We start from the raw sequence: 15,755 nt of genomic DNA on the forward strand, positions 1-15,755 counted from the left end.
GATCGCAACCCTCAGTGTTGGCCCCGTACCGGACCGGGGACCGGCAACGGGATTGCAACCCTTGGTGTTGCTCCCGCGCTTCGCTCAGCCAGTGAGCAGGAACCGGTCTGTATGTGGGATCCGAACCCTTGGGCAGGAGCGCCACCGCGCTTCACAAGCGGCACACTTATCCAGTGAGCCACCGGGCCGGCCCTGACTAACCCTTTGCCAAGGTCTAAAGTTGACCTCATTGAAGGCAAGGCTTCCAGCACATGATACCATCATTAGAGCCATTCTGAGTCCTAATCTAGTTCCAGAGTGCCCTTCCCCTGCCCTTAAAAGTAAGCAAGAGTGTAACTAGAAAAGTGGGGAGAGGAGACAGCAGATAAGGGGAGATGAACAAGAGGACAGTAATGACACAGACTGTGGGGTCCCAACACAGCCATTCCTAAGATGGGAATATAAACAAGAGAGGCCTTTATTTGCTAATTGATCACTATATGAAACTGAACTGAAGATGTAAAAGGGCGCAAAGTCTAGTTAGAGTAGCACAATAAAATACATGAAATGCCTACAAGACTAAACAAACACATCACTCTTCCTTCACACTATCTTTTTAATACTATTTGTCTACCTTGGAATGCCCTTTCCCAGCTTATGTGCTTACTACCTGCAAATGTGTCAAAGCTCAGTTCAATTATATTTTGTTTTGTTTTGTTTTCAGCTTTCCCTGACTTCTTAGGAAGCAGAGCTGTGTGGTAGAAAGCATGGGGTTTTGTTTGTTTGTTTAAAGATGACCAGTAAGGGGATCTCAACCCTTGGCTTGGTGTTGTCAGCACCACGCTCAGCCAGTGAGCAAACCGGCCATCCCTACATAGGATTCGAACCTGTGGCCCTGGTGTTACCAGCACCGCACTCTACCGAGTGAGCCACGGGCCGGCCCGAAAGCATGGTATTTGGATTGACACAGAGCTGGCTTCAGTCTTAGTTGGATGACCTTATGTTTTATCACTGTAAAATGGGCACAGAACCCTCTCTGGAGGTTGCTGTATCAAAGATCATATGTTCAAGTGGCTAGCATAGACCCTGGTCCATGATAGGCTCTCAACTGTTAATTATAATTACTGTTATATAAAGCATATAATACATCTTTAACTATAATAATAAACCACTGAGGTGGTTTTGGTCCCCAGGCGATATCTGGCAATACCAAGATATTTTTGGTTGTCACAACTGGGGATGCTACTGCCTTCTAGTGGGTAGAGGCCAAGAGTGCTGCTAAACATCCTACAATGTGCAAAACAGTCCCCTACAACGGAGTTATCTGGACCCAAATGTCAATCATGCTGAGGGCCAGAAACCCTGATAAAATGAAGCATCCAGAATAATGCCTAGAACATGGTAAAAGAAAGGCACTGGAATGTGGATCCCTTCTCACCTTCACCACTCCCGGATGGACAGACATAGGCAACTTTTCAACTTCTCATTCATACCTCATGTTTTGTTATTGTGCCTCTTCACTTTTTATTGTGTGAAATGTTTTTTAATTGGAATGTTATTGGGAAAACTAGATTCACATGGACCACTTTCATATTTGTAGGGGGTACTTCAGAAAGTTTGTGGAAAAATGCAATGAAAAGATAATATGAATCTTTCCATGAACTTTCCAGCTCTCAGCACTGTTAGGTTTTCCAAGTTTGTTGAGTCCAGAAAGTTTCTGTGCTGGATTTGCAGTATTTCGAATGGAAACAATGTTACAATGGTAGATACCACTCCACTATATTATCAGTTGATTACATGGGTTGTAGGGTTTTTCCTAGCCCCTGAGCACCATGTGGCTCAGTGAAAGTGAAATTCTTCTCAAATTCTCAAATGGAACCACCCATTTGTAAATTGTGTATGGGATAACCCAGAAGTAACACCAAGCTTGGAAGGAAGAGACTGATGGACAGAAGTAGCTCGTGGAGCCTCAGCACATGGGTGCTGGTGAGGATGTTGGTGTGACATTGAGAAGGCTGGCACTGTGTGGGGAAAGGAGCAAGTGGAAATGGCCTGGAGATGGTCCCCAGAACTCTTCTGATATTTTAAGTTTCATACTAGTGAAGTCTGAAAGTTACAGACTCTTGAAAAGGTTGGAGGCTAATAGTAACAGTACTATATATCTGTTAACATGCTAAATCCTTTACACATATTACTGAATCTTCACAACTGTGCCATGAAATACGTTCTGTTATTCTGTTTAAAGTTGATGAACCAGGTCAGAGAGATGAGCCAATGTGCCTAAGGTCACACAGTGATTACTGCAGCTATAATTTTATTTATTTATTTATTTTATTTATTTTTATTTTTATTTTTTTAAAGATGACCGGTAAGGGGATCTTAACCCTTGACTTGGTGTCAGCACCACGCTCAGCCAGTGAAAAAACCGGCCATCCGTATATGGGATCCGAACCCGTGGCCTTGGTGTTATCAGCACCGCACTCTCCCGAGTGAGCCACAGGCCGGCCCTGCAGCTATAATTTTAAACAGTCCAACTCCAAAGTCATAATTCTTGCCAAGCACTGGGTGTCTGGAGAGTGAGTGGTAGCCACCTTTCTCCCATTTACAGCCATGTGGGTCTCACTGCTGCCTTTCCTGGCCCCAGCCTCCACTCAAGTTGCGGGTAAATGAGCCACGACAGGTTGGGTACAGTTTCACTACATCTCGCAGGCCCAGGCCTTCCTCCCTCCATCCTCTCATGCCTCCAAGGTTGCCAATGCCTGTCCAGACTGATAAAACCTTAGCAAGGAGACTTGCCAGTATCCCAGATTCTGCTGAGTTACTTTCAGACTCAGACTTGAGAGGAGGGCCCCCTGTCTTCCCTTCATGCATAGGTGGGCAGATACTTCAGTGTTCAAGTACTGCAAACATTTTGAATATGGCTGGCAGAGACTCAGCAGGGTCAGTCTTCTCGGGTTGAGTTGCCATGGCAACCCCGTCCTCATCTATCTGGCTTTCCCAGCTCTGGTCCCAGGGGATTTTCTTTTCTAGGCATCTAGGCAGGAACATGTAGCCCTGAGAGGGAGGAAGGGAGAGGAGACGTACATTCATGTTCCTTTGAGAAACTCCCTTCTATAACGAATACATAGTGAATATATAGTGCAAACCGCCCTGTTTAGGGTGACCATAAAGGAATTCATTGTCTACCTTCTGATGTGTGTGAAAGTTTAACCTCCAACTCTGCCAAGTGATTTCACAGACATTATCTCATTTAATCCACCCTTTGAGGTGGGTATTATTCCATTTTGCAGATGTGGGAAAATGTGGTTAGATAATTTGCCTAAAGGCAGTGTCAGAATTTGAACCCAGGTCGATCTGATTCCCAATACCATCCTTTACTCACTAAGCCCACTGCTTATAAACTGATAACTGCCCAAGTCAGTGTCGTCGCAGTGGGAGTTCGGGAAAGGGAGTTATCTGTGCAGCGTGTGCGTGTCAAACTGTCATGGAAGTCTGCGAGGCAGGTTTTGTACCGGGTTTACTGGACAGGAGTGGGGAGGATACGAGATCGTTGCCGAATAAGCAGAGCCCTGGAGTCCGGAGCTTGTACGGGGTGTCTGGCCCAGTCAAAGTCCCTTCTGCCCATAGAGAACACCTACCGGGAGCCCCACCTGGCTTTTCAAAAAGAGGAAGTGACAGGTGACGTTAGAGGGGTAGGTGGAGCAGGAAAACTAAGCCTATACTAAAGTCTAAAGCTTTGCTGCAGTCGCGAAAATGCAAATGCTCAGAAACTCGGGAGCAGACAAGACCAAGGGAAGGGGGACACTTTCTTTGGACATATGCTTATTAAACAAATGCCAAAGCGTACAGACCTACCCACAAAACCAGCAAGAGCTGTTGCTTTAAGAACCGCGAATGTTTCGCGTCACATGATCCCCTGCGCCCTGGGTCTGCACAGCGCTTTCACACTGACCAATGACGTGCCGGGAAGCCTCCCGGAAGGCGGGAACTTCGCAAGGCGCCCGCCGATTGGTAGTGCTCGCGGAGGGTGGGGCCTGGGTGCCGAGAGAGGGAATTAGTGTGAGTGGGGTGGGTGGGAGCCGCCGCCCGCGCCGCCGTCCCGGCACCCGCCTTCGCCTCGCCGCAGCCCTCAGGTGAGCAGGCCCTGCCCGGGACCAAGGACTCCCCATCCCGCCGCAGGCCGCTGACTCACTCGCATTGGAGTCCACTCCGCCGGGGTCCGCCCCTCCGTTGACCACGTGATCCCGGTTCGGTGACCCTTGGCCCCTCCGCCCCACCTCACGTCTGGATCTGGGATGCGCGAGACTGGGTGGGAGCATGCGCATCACGAAGGCCCGTAGAGGTCAGTTTCCACGCCTCCTTCCTAGTGTGAGTAGCGGCTGAGGACGCGGAGAAGAGAAGGCTGGGGAGCGGCGATTTGGTCACAGCCCAGACTTGGTGGGGTCGTAAATGGGCACAGCAGCGGGAAGGTCCCTCCGCGCCTTCCGCGTAGGCAGGATTTAATGCCGCCGTTTTACTGATGGGGAAACTGAAGCTTACCAGTTATCCTCAGGCGAGTCTAGGAACACCGAGAGGTGGGTCTCCAACGCCGAGTCTTTGGGCTGCGAAGCCAGGCCTGTCCCCACACAGCCGGCTGCCCCTGAATGCGCTGTAGTGGGATGATCAGGAACCAGGGTTTGAGTTTGCCCACTGCTCTCTCTTGCGCACTGGATGACTTCGAACAAGTCATGTAACATTTAACCTTTGATCGCCTTGGCTGTGAAATAGACACAATGCATAATATGTATCTCATTGTTAACGAGGCTCACACTGGAAGTGCAATGAAGTAATCCTTAGAGAGCATTTAGCTCAGTGCTTTAGACACAGTATGTGCTTAGAAAAATAGCTGCTCTTTCTCTGTTCTTTCAGCAAGTGATTATTGAGGGCGTATTATGTGCTGACGCCGTGCTGGATGCTGGGGATGCAAAGGTGAGCAAAGAGACCTGCTGGCGTGGGGCTTACAGTCTACTGAGGAGATAGGTGTTAATCAGAAAGGTACACAAATATGTCATGACAAGCTGTTATAACTGCTTTGAAGGCACAGTACAGGGACATTAGGGGGATCTGGGAAGAGTTCTCTGAGCAAGTGACATTTGAACTGAGATCCGATGGAGTAAGTAAGCGTTAGTTCACTAGACAAAGGCACTGGGAGGGAGGACAAGGATGAGAGAGTTCCAGGCAGGGGAAACAATGTACAAACGTCCTGAAATAAGGTGTTTTTAAGGAAATGAAAGGAGGCCCGGTGGGAATGCAGAACACAAGAGAGGTGGTAAGAGGTGTCGCAGAAGTAGCAGCACATGCAGAGAGCCTCTGGAGCCATGGTACAGATTTGTTTTTGTTTTTTGGCAGCTGGGCAGTCCAGGGATCTGAACCCTGGATCTTGGTGTTACAATATCACTCTAACAGCTGAGCTAACTGACCAGCCCCACATTTCTTCCTTTTTTTTTTTAAAAGATGACCAGTAAGGGGATCCCAACCCTTGACTTGGTGTTGTCAGCACCACACTCTCCCAAGTGAGCTAACCAGCCATCCCTATATAGGGATCCGAACCCGTGGCCTTGGTGTTATCAGCACCACACTCTCCCAAGTGAGCCACGGGCCAGCCCCCCTATCCTCCACTTGTGGTGTGCATTGTCACATTCAGTCATCAGCTGCTGTTTTTGTTGGTTTCTTATTCTGCTATATCATGTGGACTGAAGACCAGGTTCCTGCATGTAGGCTTTGAGGCCACACTGGGGAGGACCAGACATGTAGGCAAAAGCCCAACTACTAAAAGCCTGAGAGTCCCAGATTGCATATAGGACAGATCTAGCCACTGGACTTGCCTTAGCAAAGAGGAAAAGGAGGGGATTTGCAGTAGGGAGGGAGACCAGCCTGAGCAAAGGCCTGGTGGTGGGGCACGAGGTGAGGCTGGAAGACACTAGGCTGGTGTTACTGGGTGGAGGCATCAGGTTGAACAGCTGTGGAGATTTGGTACTAAACACAGAACATCAAGGCAGGGAGTTTGGACTTTTTTATAAGCAGTGGGGAAGTATTGAAGATTTTTGAGCAAGTGAGTGTCAGGATAAAAGTAGTCTTTTTATCAAAATTTACTTGATAGCTGTTGTAGTAAGAACCAGAAGGAAGAAGGCTGGCCCGTGGCTCACTCGGTAGAGTGCGGTGCTGATAACACCAAGGCCACGGGTTCGGATCCTATATAGGGATGGCTGGTTTGCTCACTGGCTGAGCGTGGTGCTGACAACACCAAGCCAAGGGTTGAGATCCCCTTACCGGTCATCTTTATATAGGAAAAAAAAAAAAAAAGAATCAGAAGGAAGAAGACATGAAGTTTTTGCTTATAATTAATAATGGTGAAAAAAAAATAACGGTGACATCTTTCATTGCTGTAGTGTTCTCGTTCCTGAGTTTCTCATATATCATCTCATTTTATCATCACAGCAACCCTGTGGGATTTTTGTTCCTGTGTTACAATTTAGGACACCAGGGCTCAGACTGATGAAGGTCTTGGCTAAATTCACATAGTAAGGGGCAGGGCTAGGACCCAGTTCTGTGAACCCCAAGGCCAGGCACTTTCTATAGCTTCCCTGTTGTCTGCCCGCTGGCCAGTCTCTTTCCTTCTCTGGGCCTCAGTTTCCTCAGCTGGGTACACAGAGCACCTTTTCGGGGGACTGCTGGAGCAAGAGTATCAAGACTGATTTGGAGGGCTGTGAGTTACGCTTCTGGGCCCCAAGTGAGCCTGGGACCGCTTTCAAACCTTCCCTCCCTCTTCGCAGCTCCATTGGAGCCATGTCGGAGCGAGAAGAGCGGCGGTTTGTAGAGATCCCTCGGGAGTCTGTCCGGCTCATGGCAGAGAGCACGGGGCTGGAGCTGAGCGATGAGGTGGCGGCCTTGCTTGCGGAGGATGTGTGCTACCGTCTCAGAGAGGCCACACAGGTGTGCTCCCTGGTACCCCCAAGTCTTCTTGTGCCAGCCTTTTTCCTAACCACTTCTCATACTGATCTATTTGGTGAGTAGATATTAGGCACCTACTCTGTGCTTTGAGGGCATATGACAGAGGCTAGTCCATGCTCTTTACAGAGCTCCCCTTCTAGCCGTCTGGGCTTCCAGCAAACAGAGTACTTGCCAGGCACATTCTCCTGTGCTCCTCATAACAGCCCCACTGGGCAGGCAGAGCAGGTGGATAGTCACATTCTGTGTGTGAGAAACTGAGGCACAGAGAGCAGATATGACCTGGGGGGGGGGGGTTGTTTGTACAAGATCAGAGCTGGCATCCAGGCTTTCTGATTACTGGTGCAGTGTCCTCTTGGCCTCCTCCTCAGTTTGGCCCACTTCACTTGGGGGTTCCCACACCCGCCTGCTCCCTGTCCTCTTACTCTGGATTCCGTTCCTCCCCTTCCAGAATAGCTCTCAGTTCATGAAGCACACCAAACGGCGGAAGCTGACAGTCGAGGACTTCAACAGGGCCCTCAGATGGAGCAGTGTGGAGGCAAGTGGGAACGAGCCCACCTCCGTGTCCAGCTCAGGCTGGCGATGTCCTGAGACATGAAGACCAAATTCATACAAGGGAAGCTCACAGCAGCAGCAGCAGCAGACCAGGCACCGGGCGCTGGGCCCGGCCCTCAAGGGCTAGGAGTTCAAAAGAGAGAGAGGAGGCCACTGGGGCGAGGGCTCAGGGAGGGCTTCTTGGAAGAGGTTGCACTTGAGCTGGGCCCTAAGGGGTGGCAAAGAACTTTAGTTTGACTTACACTAAGCCAGGAGGAAAAGAAGACATTCTGGGTAAGGGAGGAACCTGAGCAAGTGTGTGGATGTCAAGATGTCCTGGTAGGTGGTTCTGGGGCAGGGAGTTGAAGGAAGAAGGTCGTGTTTAAAAGAGTAGTGAGTTTTTCAAAGCTAGATGAGTGTGAATGAGGAGGACCAGCAGCTCAGGGTCATATGAGGAGGGACTGTCTTCTAGCCCTTGACTCAGTGAGCCATGGATGCTCCAGCCAAATTCCCAGCCATGGCTCTGAGCCCCAGGCTTCCCCCACTTCTCTCGGGACCTCTGGACTTCCCTCAAACACAGGCTCCCTGCCCTGGGTGGTAGAGCACCCCTGCGCCTGTTTCTTCCCTGGATTCAGGCTGCTCTGCAATCCTCTTTCCTCAGGCTGTGTGTGGTTACGGATCCCAGGAGGCACTGCCCCTGCGCCCTGCCAGGGAGGGCGAGCTCTACTTTCCTGAGGACCGAGAGGTGAACCTGGTGGAGTTGGCCCTGGCCACCAACATCCCCAAAGGCTGTGCTGAGACGGCTGTCAGAGGTGGCTGCTGGGGTCCTACCTGGAGGGGGGACAGGATCTGGGTCTTCAGAGGAGTGCGATGGGCTGGCTGGTGGGTGGGGCAAAATGTGGAGGGGTTCTTGGTGCTAGAAGTGGCAAAACCCCAGGCTGACCCATCTCTGCTCTGGTTCTAGTTCATGTCTCTTACCTGGATGGCAAAGGGAACCTGGCACCTCAAGGATCGGGTAAGGTGTGGAATGGGCCCTCTGGCTGAACTTTCTCGTCCCTTGGATGTTGAGGGAGGCACTCTGTGCCTTTGAATCTACATCTGACAAGTATTTACCAATGCCTGCCTTGTACCATGTTGAATGGGCATTGGTCCCCACCCAGAGGGCTCAGAGTTTGAACCTATCACAATGCAGTGTGTTGGATGCTAGAGCAGAAGTGTGGGCAGCTTGCCTGGAGTCTCTGAAGTGTCTCACTTCCCGGGCATGATGAGCAGAGCTTCATAGAGCCTGAAGCTTGTGAACTTTGGGCTTGAGATCTAAGCAGTAATCTACCTGGCAGGGGAAGGGTGGGAGACAGTGGATAGAGCAGTGGTGTGTGGGGCCTGCATGGTCAGGGCTGAGCAGGCTGCCAAGAGCAGCTGAGTCTCTGCTCTGGTTGCCTCTTGGTTGTCTGAGTAGTCGCCTTGTGGATGTGTGGGGGTGGTGGTTGGTAACAGGAGGCTGGGCAAGGGCCCGCTCTCCACCCTTCGCCACTTCCCACCCATCCTCTCGCAGTGCCCAGTGCTGTGTCTTCACTGACCGATGACCTTCTTAAGTACTATCAGCAGGTGACTCGGGCTGTGTTAGGGGATGATCCACAGCTGATGAAGGTGAGTGAGGGGGCCTGAGTTGTGGCACAAAGTTGAACTTTTTTTATTTTATTTTTTTAAAGATGACCGGTAAGGGGATCTTAACCCTTGACTTGGTGTTGTCAGCACCACGCTCTCCCCAAGTGAGCTAACCTGCCATCCCTATATAGGGATCCGAACATGTGGCCTTGGTGTTATCAGCACCGCACTCTCTCAAGTGAGCCACGGGCCGGCCCTTGAACTTTTAAATTTCCATGAAATTCTTTAAGATGGCATTTGCTGTCCACTCGAGACTGACTGATGTGGGTAGAAGCTGCTGTCAGGGTGGGTGTGGGGCTCTGGCAGGCCTTCCTGCCAGTACCGACCCCTTTGTACTCTAGCAGGAACCCTGGTTCTTTGGGGAATGGGTAGCTCAGCAGGGCCCTCTGGGGGGCTTAGGTGACCCGTCTCCCCACACCTTCATTCTGGATCCCACTTCCTGGGGTCTCTGTTGTTCTGGGGCCAAATGGGGTGTTCACATTGCAGCCTTCATTTGCCTGGAGGAGAAGAGGAAATAGAGGGGCCAGCGCAGGGCACCTGCCAGGCCTGTCCTGAGACACCTGGTGGTCAGGTTTTAGACCCTGGGCCTCATATCAGCGCCTGCTGCTGTAGCCACGGGCCTCTGGGCTCCACAGGGCCTGCTGGACACTTCCCATGGTCAGTCCTCTTCTGTTCAGAGTCAGATGAGAGCTAGTTAGAGGTTTCCTCAACCATGTGGCTTCTCCTTTTTTGAGGGTGTTATATCTTCCATGTCTTCACATGTCTGGCTGCCGCTGCTATTTCCCTTGCAGAATTAGGAGCCCTGCGACCATTCATTCGTTCCTGGTTTTGAAACTTGGCTCCTGTTGCCTGGGTGCAGTGTAGGTGGCTGGCTCTGGGGCCTGGGAGCCGAGCCCCTTCCTCATTAGCCTGTTGTCTGCTTTCGTGGCTGCTAGGCTTAGGATCTTTATCCAAAGGACTTTGGAGGGCACAGGTAGTGCAAGTGCAGGGCCGAGATGCTTTTACTCTAATAAATTTTTTCTGCTTATAAAAATAATACCAGTATATGTTTATTGCAGAAGCACATATAATATTAAAACAAACAGGATAGAAAGTGAAAGTCTTATTCCTCCACCTACATTTTTTTCTATGTATAAACCATGATTATTCTAGTGTAAACCTAAGTGGCATTATATTAAACATCTGGTTTTATAAGTTGCTTTTCTCAGTTAAGAATATGTTGGGGGCCGGCCCGGTGGTGCACTGCTACAGTGCGCCGCTTGGGAAGCGCGGCAGCGCTCCCGCCGAGGGTTCGGATCCCACATACAGACCGGCCGCTCACTGGCTGAGTGAGGAGCGGGGGCAACACCGAGGGTTGCGATCCCGTTGCTGGTCCCGGTCCGGTACGGGCGCGACACTGAGGGTTGCGATCCGTTGCCGGTCACGAAAAAAGACAAAAAGACAAAAAAAAAAAAAATATGTTGGACATTTAGGTTGTACAGAAATCCCTCAGTATTTGCTGGGAATTGGTTCCAGACCCCCACCCCCACAGACACCAACATCTGCAGGTGCTGATGTCCCTTATATAAAATTGCATAGTATTTGCATATAACCTACACACATCCTCCCATATACTTTATCAAAACCATTTTCTTTTTTTGGGGGGGTGGTTAGCTGGTACCTCCCATATACTTTAAATCATCCTTGGGTTACTTATAATATCTATACATTTATTTATTTATTTATTTAAATTTATTTTTTTTTACATTAATTAATTTTTAAAAAGATGACCAGTAAGGGGATCTTAACCCTTGACTTGGTGTTGTCAGCACCACGCTCTCCCAAGTGAGGTAACCGGCCATCCCTATATAGGGATCTGAACCCGTGGCCTTGCTGTTATCAACACCACACTCTCCCAAGTGAGCCATGGGCTGGCCCTAATATCTAATATAATTTAATGTTATGTTATACTGTATTTTTAAAGTGTGTTATTTTTTATTGTTTTCTTTTTCCAAATATTTATTTTATTTTTTTTCTTTTTCCAAATATTTTTGATGCACAGTTGATTGAATCCACAGGTGTGGAAAGCTGACTGTATTCAGTTTTTTATCATTACAGACAGTGCTGTGTGGGTATATGTGTGAGTGGGTTCCTGTAGGTTAAATTTATGGAAGTAACATTGCTGGATCAAAGAGTATGAACATTTAAAATTGTAACATGTGAATATAAACCATCCTCCAGAACGATGTCAGTTTATACTTGGGGCTGACGGATCCAGTGCAGTCCGGGCCTTTCCATTTAGGTTGCTCTCCAAGACCTGCAGACGAACTCCAAGATTGCAGCGCTCCTGCCTTACTTTGTTTATGTTGTCAGCGGGGTAAGTGACCAGGCTGGGGCAAGGAGAATGTTTTGTGGGGAGGAGATGATCCAGCAGTACAGCAGGTGCTGTTAGAATGGTGGGCTCCTGCCTGCCTCTTACTGTCCCCCCTGAGCCACCCTCTTCTACCAATAGGTGAAATCTGTAAGCCATGACCTGGAGCAGCTGCACCGGCTGTTGCAGGTGGCACGGAGCCTGGTTCGGAATCCACACCTCTGCCTGGGGCCGTATGTCCGTTCTCTGGTGGGCAGTGTCCTCTACTGTGTCCTGGAGCCACTGGCTGCCTCCATCAATCCCCTGAATGACCACTGGACTCTGCGGGATGGAGCTGCCCTTCTGCTCAGCCACATCTTCTGGTAGCACTGGGCCAAGAGCTGAACAAAGGGTGGGATTGCAATGTAGCTGAGTGGGTCGGTGTAGAGAGATGGAGTGAAGCCTCTGGCTTTGAGGCTGTATGTTGAGAGGATGGGGAACCTCTTCCTGTAGATCTTCCTTGTTTGTGTGCCAAGGCATACTAGGATTCTACAAATGCCAAGGTATTGGTCCTTCAGCCCATGGGTCCTGGGCTAGTCACCCTAGCAGACTCATTCAATTACCCTAGCATGCCCCAGTGTGCCATACAAATGCTGTTCTGTGTGTGTGTGTGCTGTGCCTCATTCCCTTTCCTGACCGAATGTTGCTCCCACAGGACTCATGGGGACCTTGTAAGTGGCCTCTATCAGCAGATCCTGCTGTCCCTGCAGAAGGTCCTGGCAGACCCTGTGCGGCCTCTCTGCTCTCACTATGGGGCTGTGGTGGGGCTGCATGCTCTCGGCTGGAAGGTGAGGACCTTTCTCACAGACAGAGCCATAAGAGCTCCCAGTTGTGTTAGAAAAATAGTATCTGTGTGTCTTTTACCATAAAAATTGTATATGCTTGCTGGTGCTATATACTGAGTTCTTGCCTTAGGCCAGGCTTGGTGATAGCTGGCCTTTCTCACCAATGTCTTCTCTCTCCAAAAGTCCTGCGTGGCAGATACTGACATACCCCCTTTTTATAAATTCCTGCTCAGCATATTATCATGTTAATACCCTCAATTCCTTCTGTATTGAGTATTTTAAATATGAATAGGTATTGAGTTTTGTCAAATATCTCTTTAGCATCTGTAGAGATTATCAGATGATTGTGTGCCTTACTTCTCTTAATATGACCGGTATATTAATGAGTTTTTTTTACCAAATCACCCTTACCTACCTGGAATAAACTGTTTGCTGCTGTTGAGATTTTTATTGGAATTACATTAAGTCGATAAGATTAGTTTTGGACAGAAATGCAGTTGTCTAAGTTGTCTTGTCCATGAACATATCTCCCATTTTTTTTTTAGGTCTTCATTTTTTTAAGATATTTTCATAATTTTCCTGAAGAGAACCTATACATTATCAAATTTATTCCTAAATTCTTGCTGTCCTTTTTCATTTTTTATTAAAACATAATTGATTATACATATATGTGGGGTACAGACTTGACTATTGGTATTTGTTCACAACGTGTGATGATCAGATCAGGATAATTAACATATTCATTGCAAAACGCATTCTTCGTGTCCATTAGCCAATTTCTCCCTAACTCCTCTCCCCCTTTCCCACTTCTAGTAACCACATTTCTGTTCTGTTCAATGTAATATTGTGATTGTTTCTTCTTGCTGCCCTTTGATGCTGTTGTAATGGTGTGTTCATGGTTAGTTTCTTGTTGGTATATAGAAATGTAATTAACTTTTGTGTATTGGTCCCAATACTTTCCTAAACTTTCATTTCTAATTGTAAATTCTTTTGGTTTTGGTTTTGGTTTTATGGGGTTTCTTTTTGGCAGCTAGCCGGTATAGGGATCCAAACCCTTGACCTTGGTGTTATAACACCATGAGCTCTAACCAACTGAGCTAACTGGCCAGCCCTCTTTTGGGTTTTCAATGTAGAGAATCATATGATGTGCAAATAATGACAGCTTATTTATTTTTTTCTAATCCTAATGCTTTTAATGTCTTTTTCTTCTTTGATTGCTAGGATCACTAATACCGTTTTACATATGATAATTGCCATGTTTGTTTTATTTCCAATTTTAAAAGAGATGCTAGGTGCACCGCTACAGTGCGCTGCTACAGTGCGCCGCTTGGGAGTGCGGCGGCACTCCCGCCGAGGGTTCGGATCCCACATACAGACCGGCCGCTCACTGGCTGAGCGAGGTGCGGGAGCAACACCGAGGGTTGCGATCCCGTTGCCGGTCACGAAAAAAGACAAAAAGAAAAAAAAAAAAGAGATGCTAATAACCTTTCTCATTTAGGGTAATGTTTACTCTGTGTTTATAGATACTCTCTCAGATTAAGAAAATTACTTTATGTTCTTAGATTTAGTGTTAATTTATGTTGAACTTTTGGGCTGGCTGGTTGGCTGTTATCTAGAGTGTGGTGTTGTAACACCAAGGTCAAGAGTTTGGAACCCGTAGGCCGGCCCGTGGCTCACTCGGGAGAGTGCGGTGCTGATAACACCAAGGCCATGGGTTCGGATCCTATATAGGGATGGCCGGTTGGCTCACTAGCTGAACGTGGTGTTGACAACAGCAAGCCAAGGGTTGAGATCCCCTTACCAGGCATCTTTGAAAAAAAAAAAAAAAAAGTTTGGAACCCGTACTGGCCAGCCGCCACACACACACACAACACATATATATGTATATATATAACTTTTATCAAATGCTTTTTCTGCATATTTTGAAATGATACCAAGGTTTTTCTGCTTTTATCTGCCAATGTGATGAATTACAGGTTTTCTATTAGTAAACCATTTTACATTTCTAGGATAGATTCAACTTGGTCATGGTAGTCTTTAAAAAAAAAAAAAAAAACCCACAACTTTTAGTGGAATATAGTGCATTTTTATGTACTCTTGGGTTTGCTAATTTTTATTTTTATTTTATTTTTTTAATAAGATGACTGGTAAGGGGATCTTAACCCTTGTCTTGGTGGTGTCAGCACCACGCTCTCCAGAGTGAGCCACCGGCCGGCCCTCTCCTTTATGAAGTCTTAATTGCTTTCCCCCCAATTAATCACAGTACTTAAAATTGTATAATCAGAAGTCCAGGTTTCTGATTGGTTGTTTTTGTGCAGATCGTTTGAACTGAGTCCCAGTTTACATCTAAGTAAACTTGCCTACTGATTGTATAAGGTAGCAGTTTGCAAACTGTAAATTTGTTTTGTTAGCAATGGGCGTTACTTATGCCCTTTTAGCCCTTGGCACTATAGCAATGATAGTGGGATCTTTTTATATTGTCTTTGTACGCTGTCTTTATCCCCAGTGCTTAGCAAAAGATTGGGCATACCGTAGGTTCCAAATACATGCTGGTTGAATATACCTATCAGGGAATTTAGAAGGATTAAGCCCTGTCTAGGATCGGAGATTAAAAGTGGGTCTTTCATGGAAATGGTACTTGAGAGGCAATAAGCAACAAAGAGGCGTTAATGTGTCCCTCTCTCCTTTCCAGGCAGTAGAACGAGTCCTGTACCCACACCTGTCCACTTACTGGACAAACCTGCAGGCTGTGCTGGATGATTATTCCGTATCTAATGCCCAGGTCAAAGCAGATGGGCACAAAGTCTATGGAGCCATTCTGGTGAGTGCCAGCTCCTTCCCTCCCCCTTCCCCGCGTGAGTTCAGCGGGCTTACTTTGGAATTCTTGATGGGCCCAGGTTCCTCTTCGTTCGTGCCTAACCTAGTCCCCTGCTCTTACAGGTGGCCGTAGAGCGACTGCTGAAGATGAAGGCCCAGGCAGCAGAGCCCAACAGGAGTGGCGGAGGCGGCAGGGGATGCCGGCGCCCAGACGACCTGCCTTGGGACAGCCTTCTCCTCCAAGAGTCTCCCTCCGGGGGTGGTGCAGAACCAGGCTTTGGGTCTGGCCTCCCGCTGCCACCAGGGGGCGCGGGGCCGGAGGACCCTTCTCCTTCGGTGACCCTGGCGGACATCTACCGGGAGCTCTACGCCTTCTTCGGTGACAGCTTGGCCACCCTCTTCGGCACAGGTCAGCCGGCGCCCACGGCCCCGCGGCCACCCGGGGACAAGAAGGAGCCTGTGGCCGCCCCGGACTCGGTGCGGAAGATGCCGCAGCTGACGGCCAGCGCCATGGTCAGCCCGCAGGGGGACGAGAGCCCTCGGGGCGGAGGCGGCGGGCCCCCGTCAGCCTCTGCGCCCACCGCCGCCGAGAGCAGGCC

At 48.7% G+C, this 15,755-nt stretch overlaps 1 protein-coding gene across 1 annotated transcript in view; it reads left to right on the top strand.

Annotated features, from left to right (window-relative positions):
* The first annotated feature begins 4,863 nt into the window (after positions 1–4,863).
* TAF6L (TAF6-like RNA polymerase II, p300/CBP-associated factor (PCAF)-associated factor, 65kDa) overlaps positions 4,864–15,755 on the top strand; it is an 11,334-nt gene continuing 442 nt past the window's right edge. Inside the window, exons 1-11 of the mRNA XM_008573501.1 lie at positions 4,864–4,947; positions 6,792–6,951; positions 7,418–7,504; positions 8,162–8,312; positions 8,465–8,515; positions 9,053–9,147; positions 11,447–11,521; positions 11,657–11,877; positions 12,210–12,342; positions 15,032–15,160; positions 15,280–15,752. Of these exons, the coding sequence (XP_008571723.1) occupies positions 4,931–4,947; positions 6,792–6,951; positions 7,418–7,504; positions 8,162–8,312; positions 8,465–8,515; positions 9,053–9,147; positions 11,447–11,521; positions 11,657–11,877; positions 12,210–12,342; positions 15,032–15,160; positions 15,280–15,752 (1,592 nt within the window). The 5' untranslated portion in view covers positions 4,864–4,930. The remainder of the gene's footprint in view (positions 4,948–6,791; positions 6,952–7,417; positions 7,505–8,161; positions 8,313–8,464; positions 8,516–9,052; positions 9,148–11,446; positions 11,522–11,656; positions 11,878–12,209; positions 12,343–15,031; positions 15,161–15,279; positions 15,753–15,755) is intronic.

This window comes from Galeopterus variegatus, unplaced genomic scaffold (genome assembly GCF_000696425.1).
Source record: "Galeopterus variegatus unplaced genomic scaffold, G_variegatus-3.0.2 Scaffold926, whole genome shotgun sequence".
In the NCBI taxonomy this organism is placed as follows: Eukaryota; Metazoa; Chordata; class Mammalia; order Dermoptera; family Cynocephalidae; genus Galeopterus; species Galeopterus variegatus.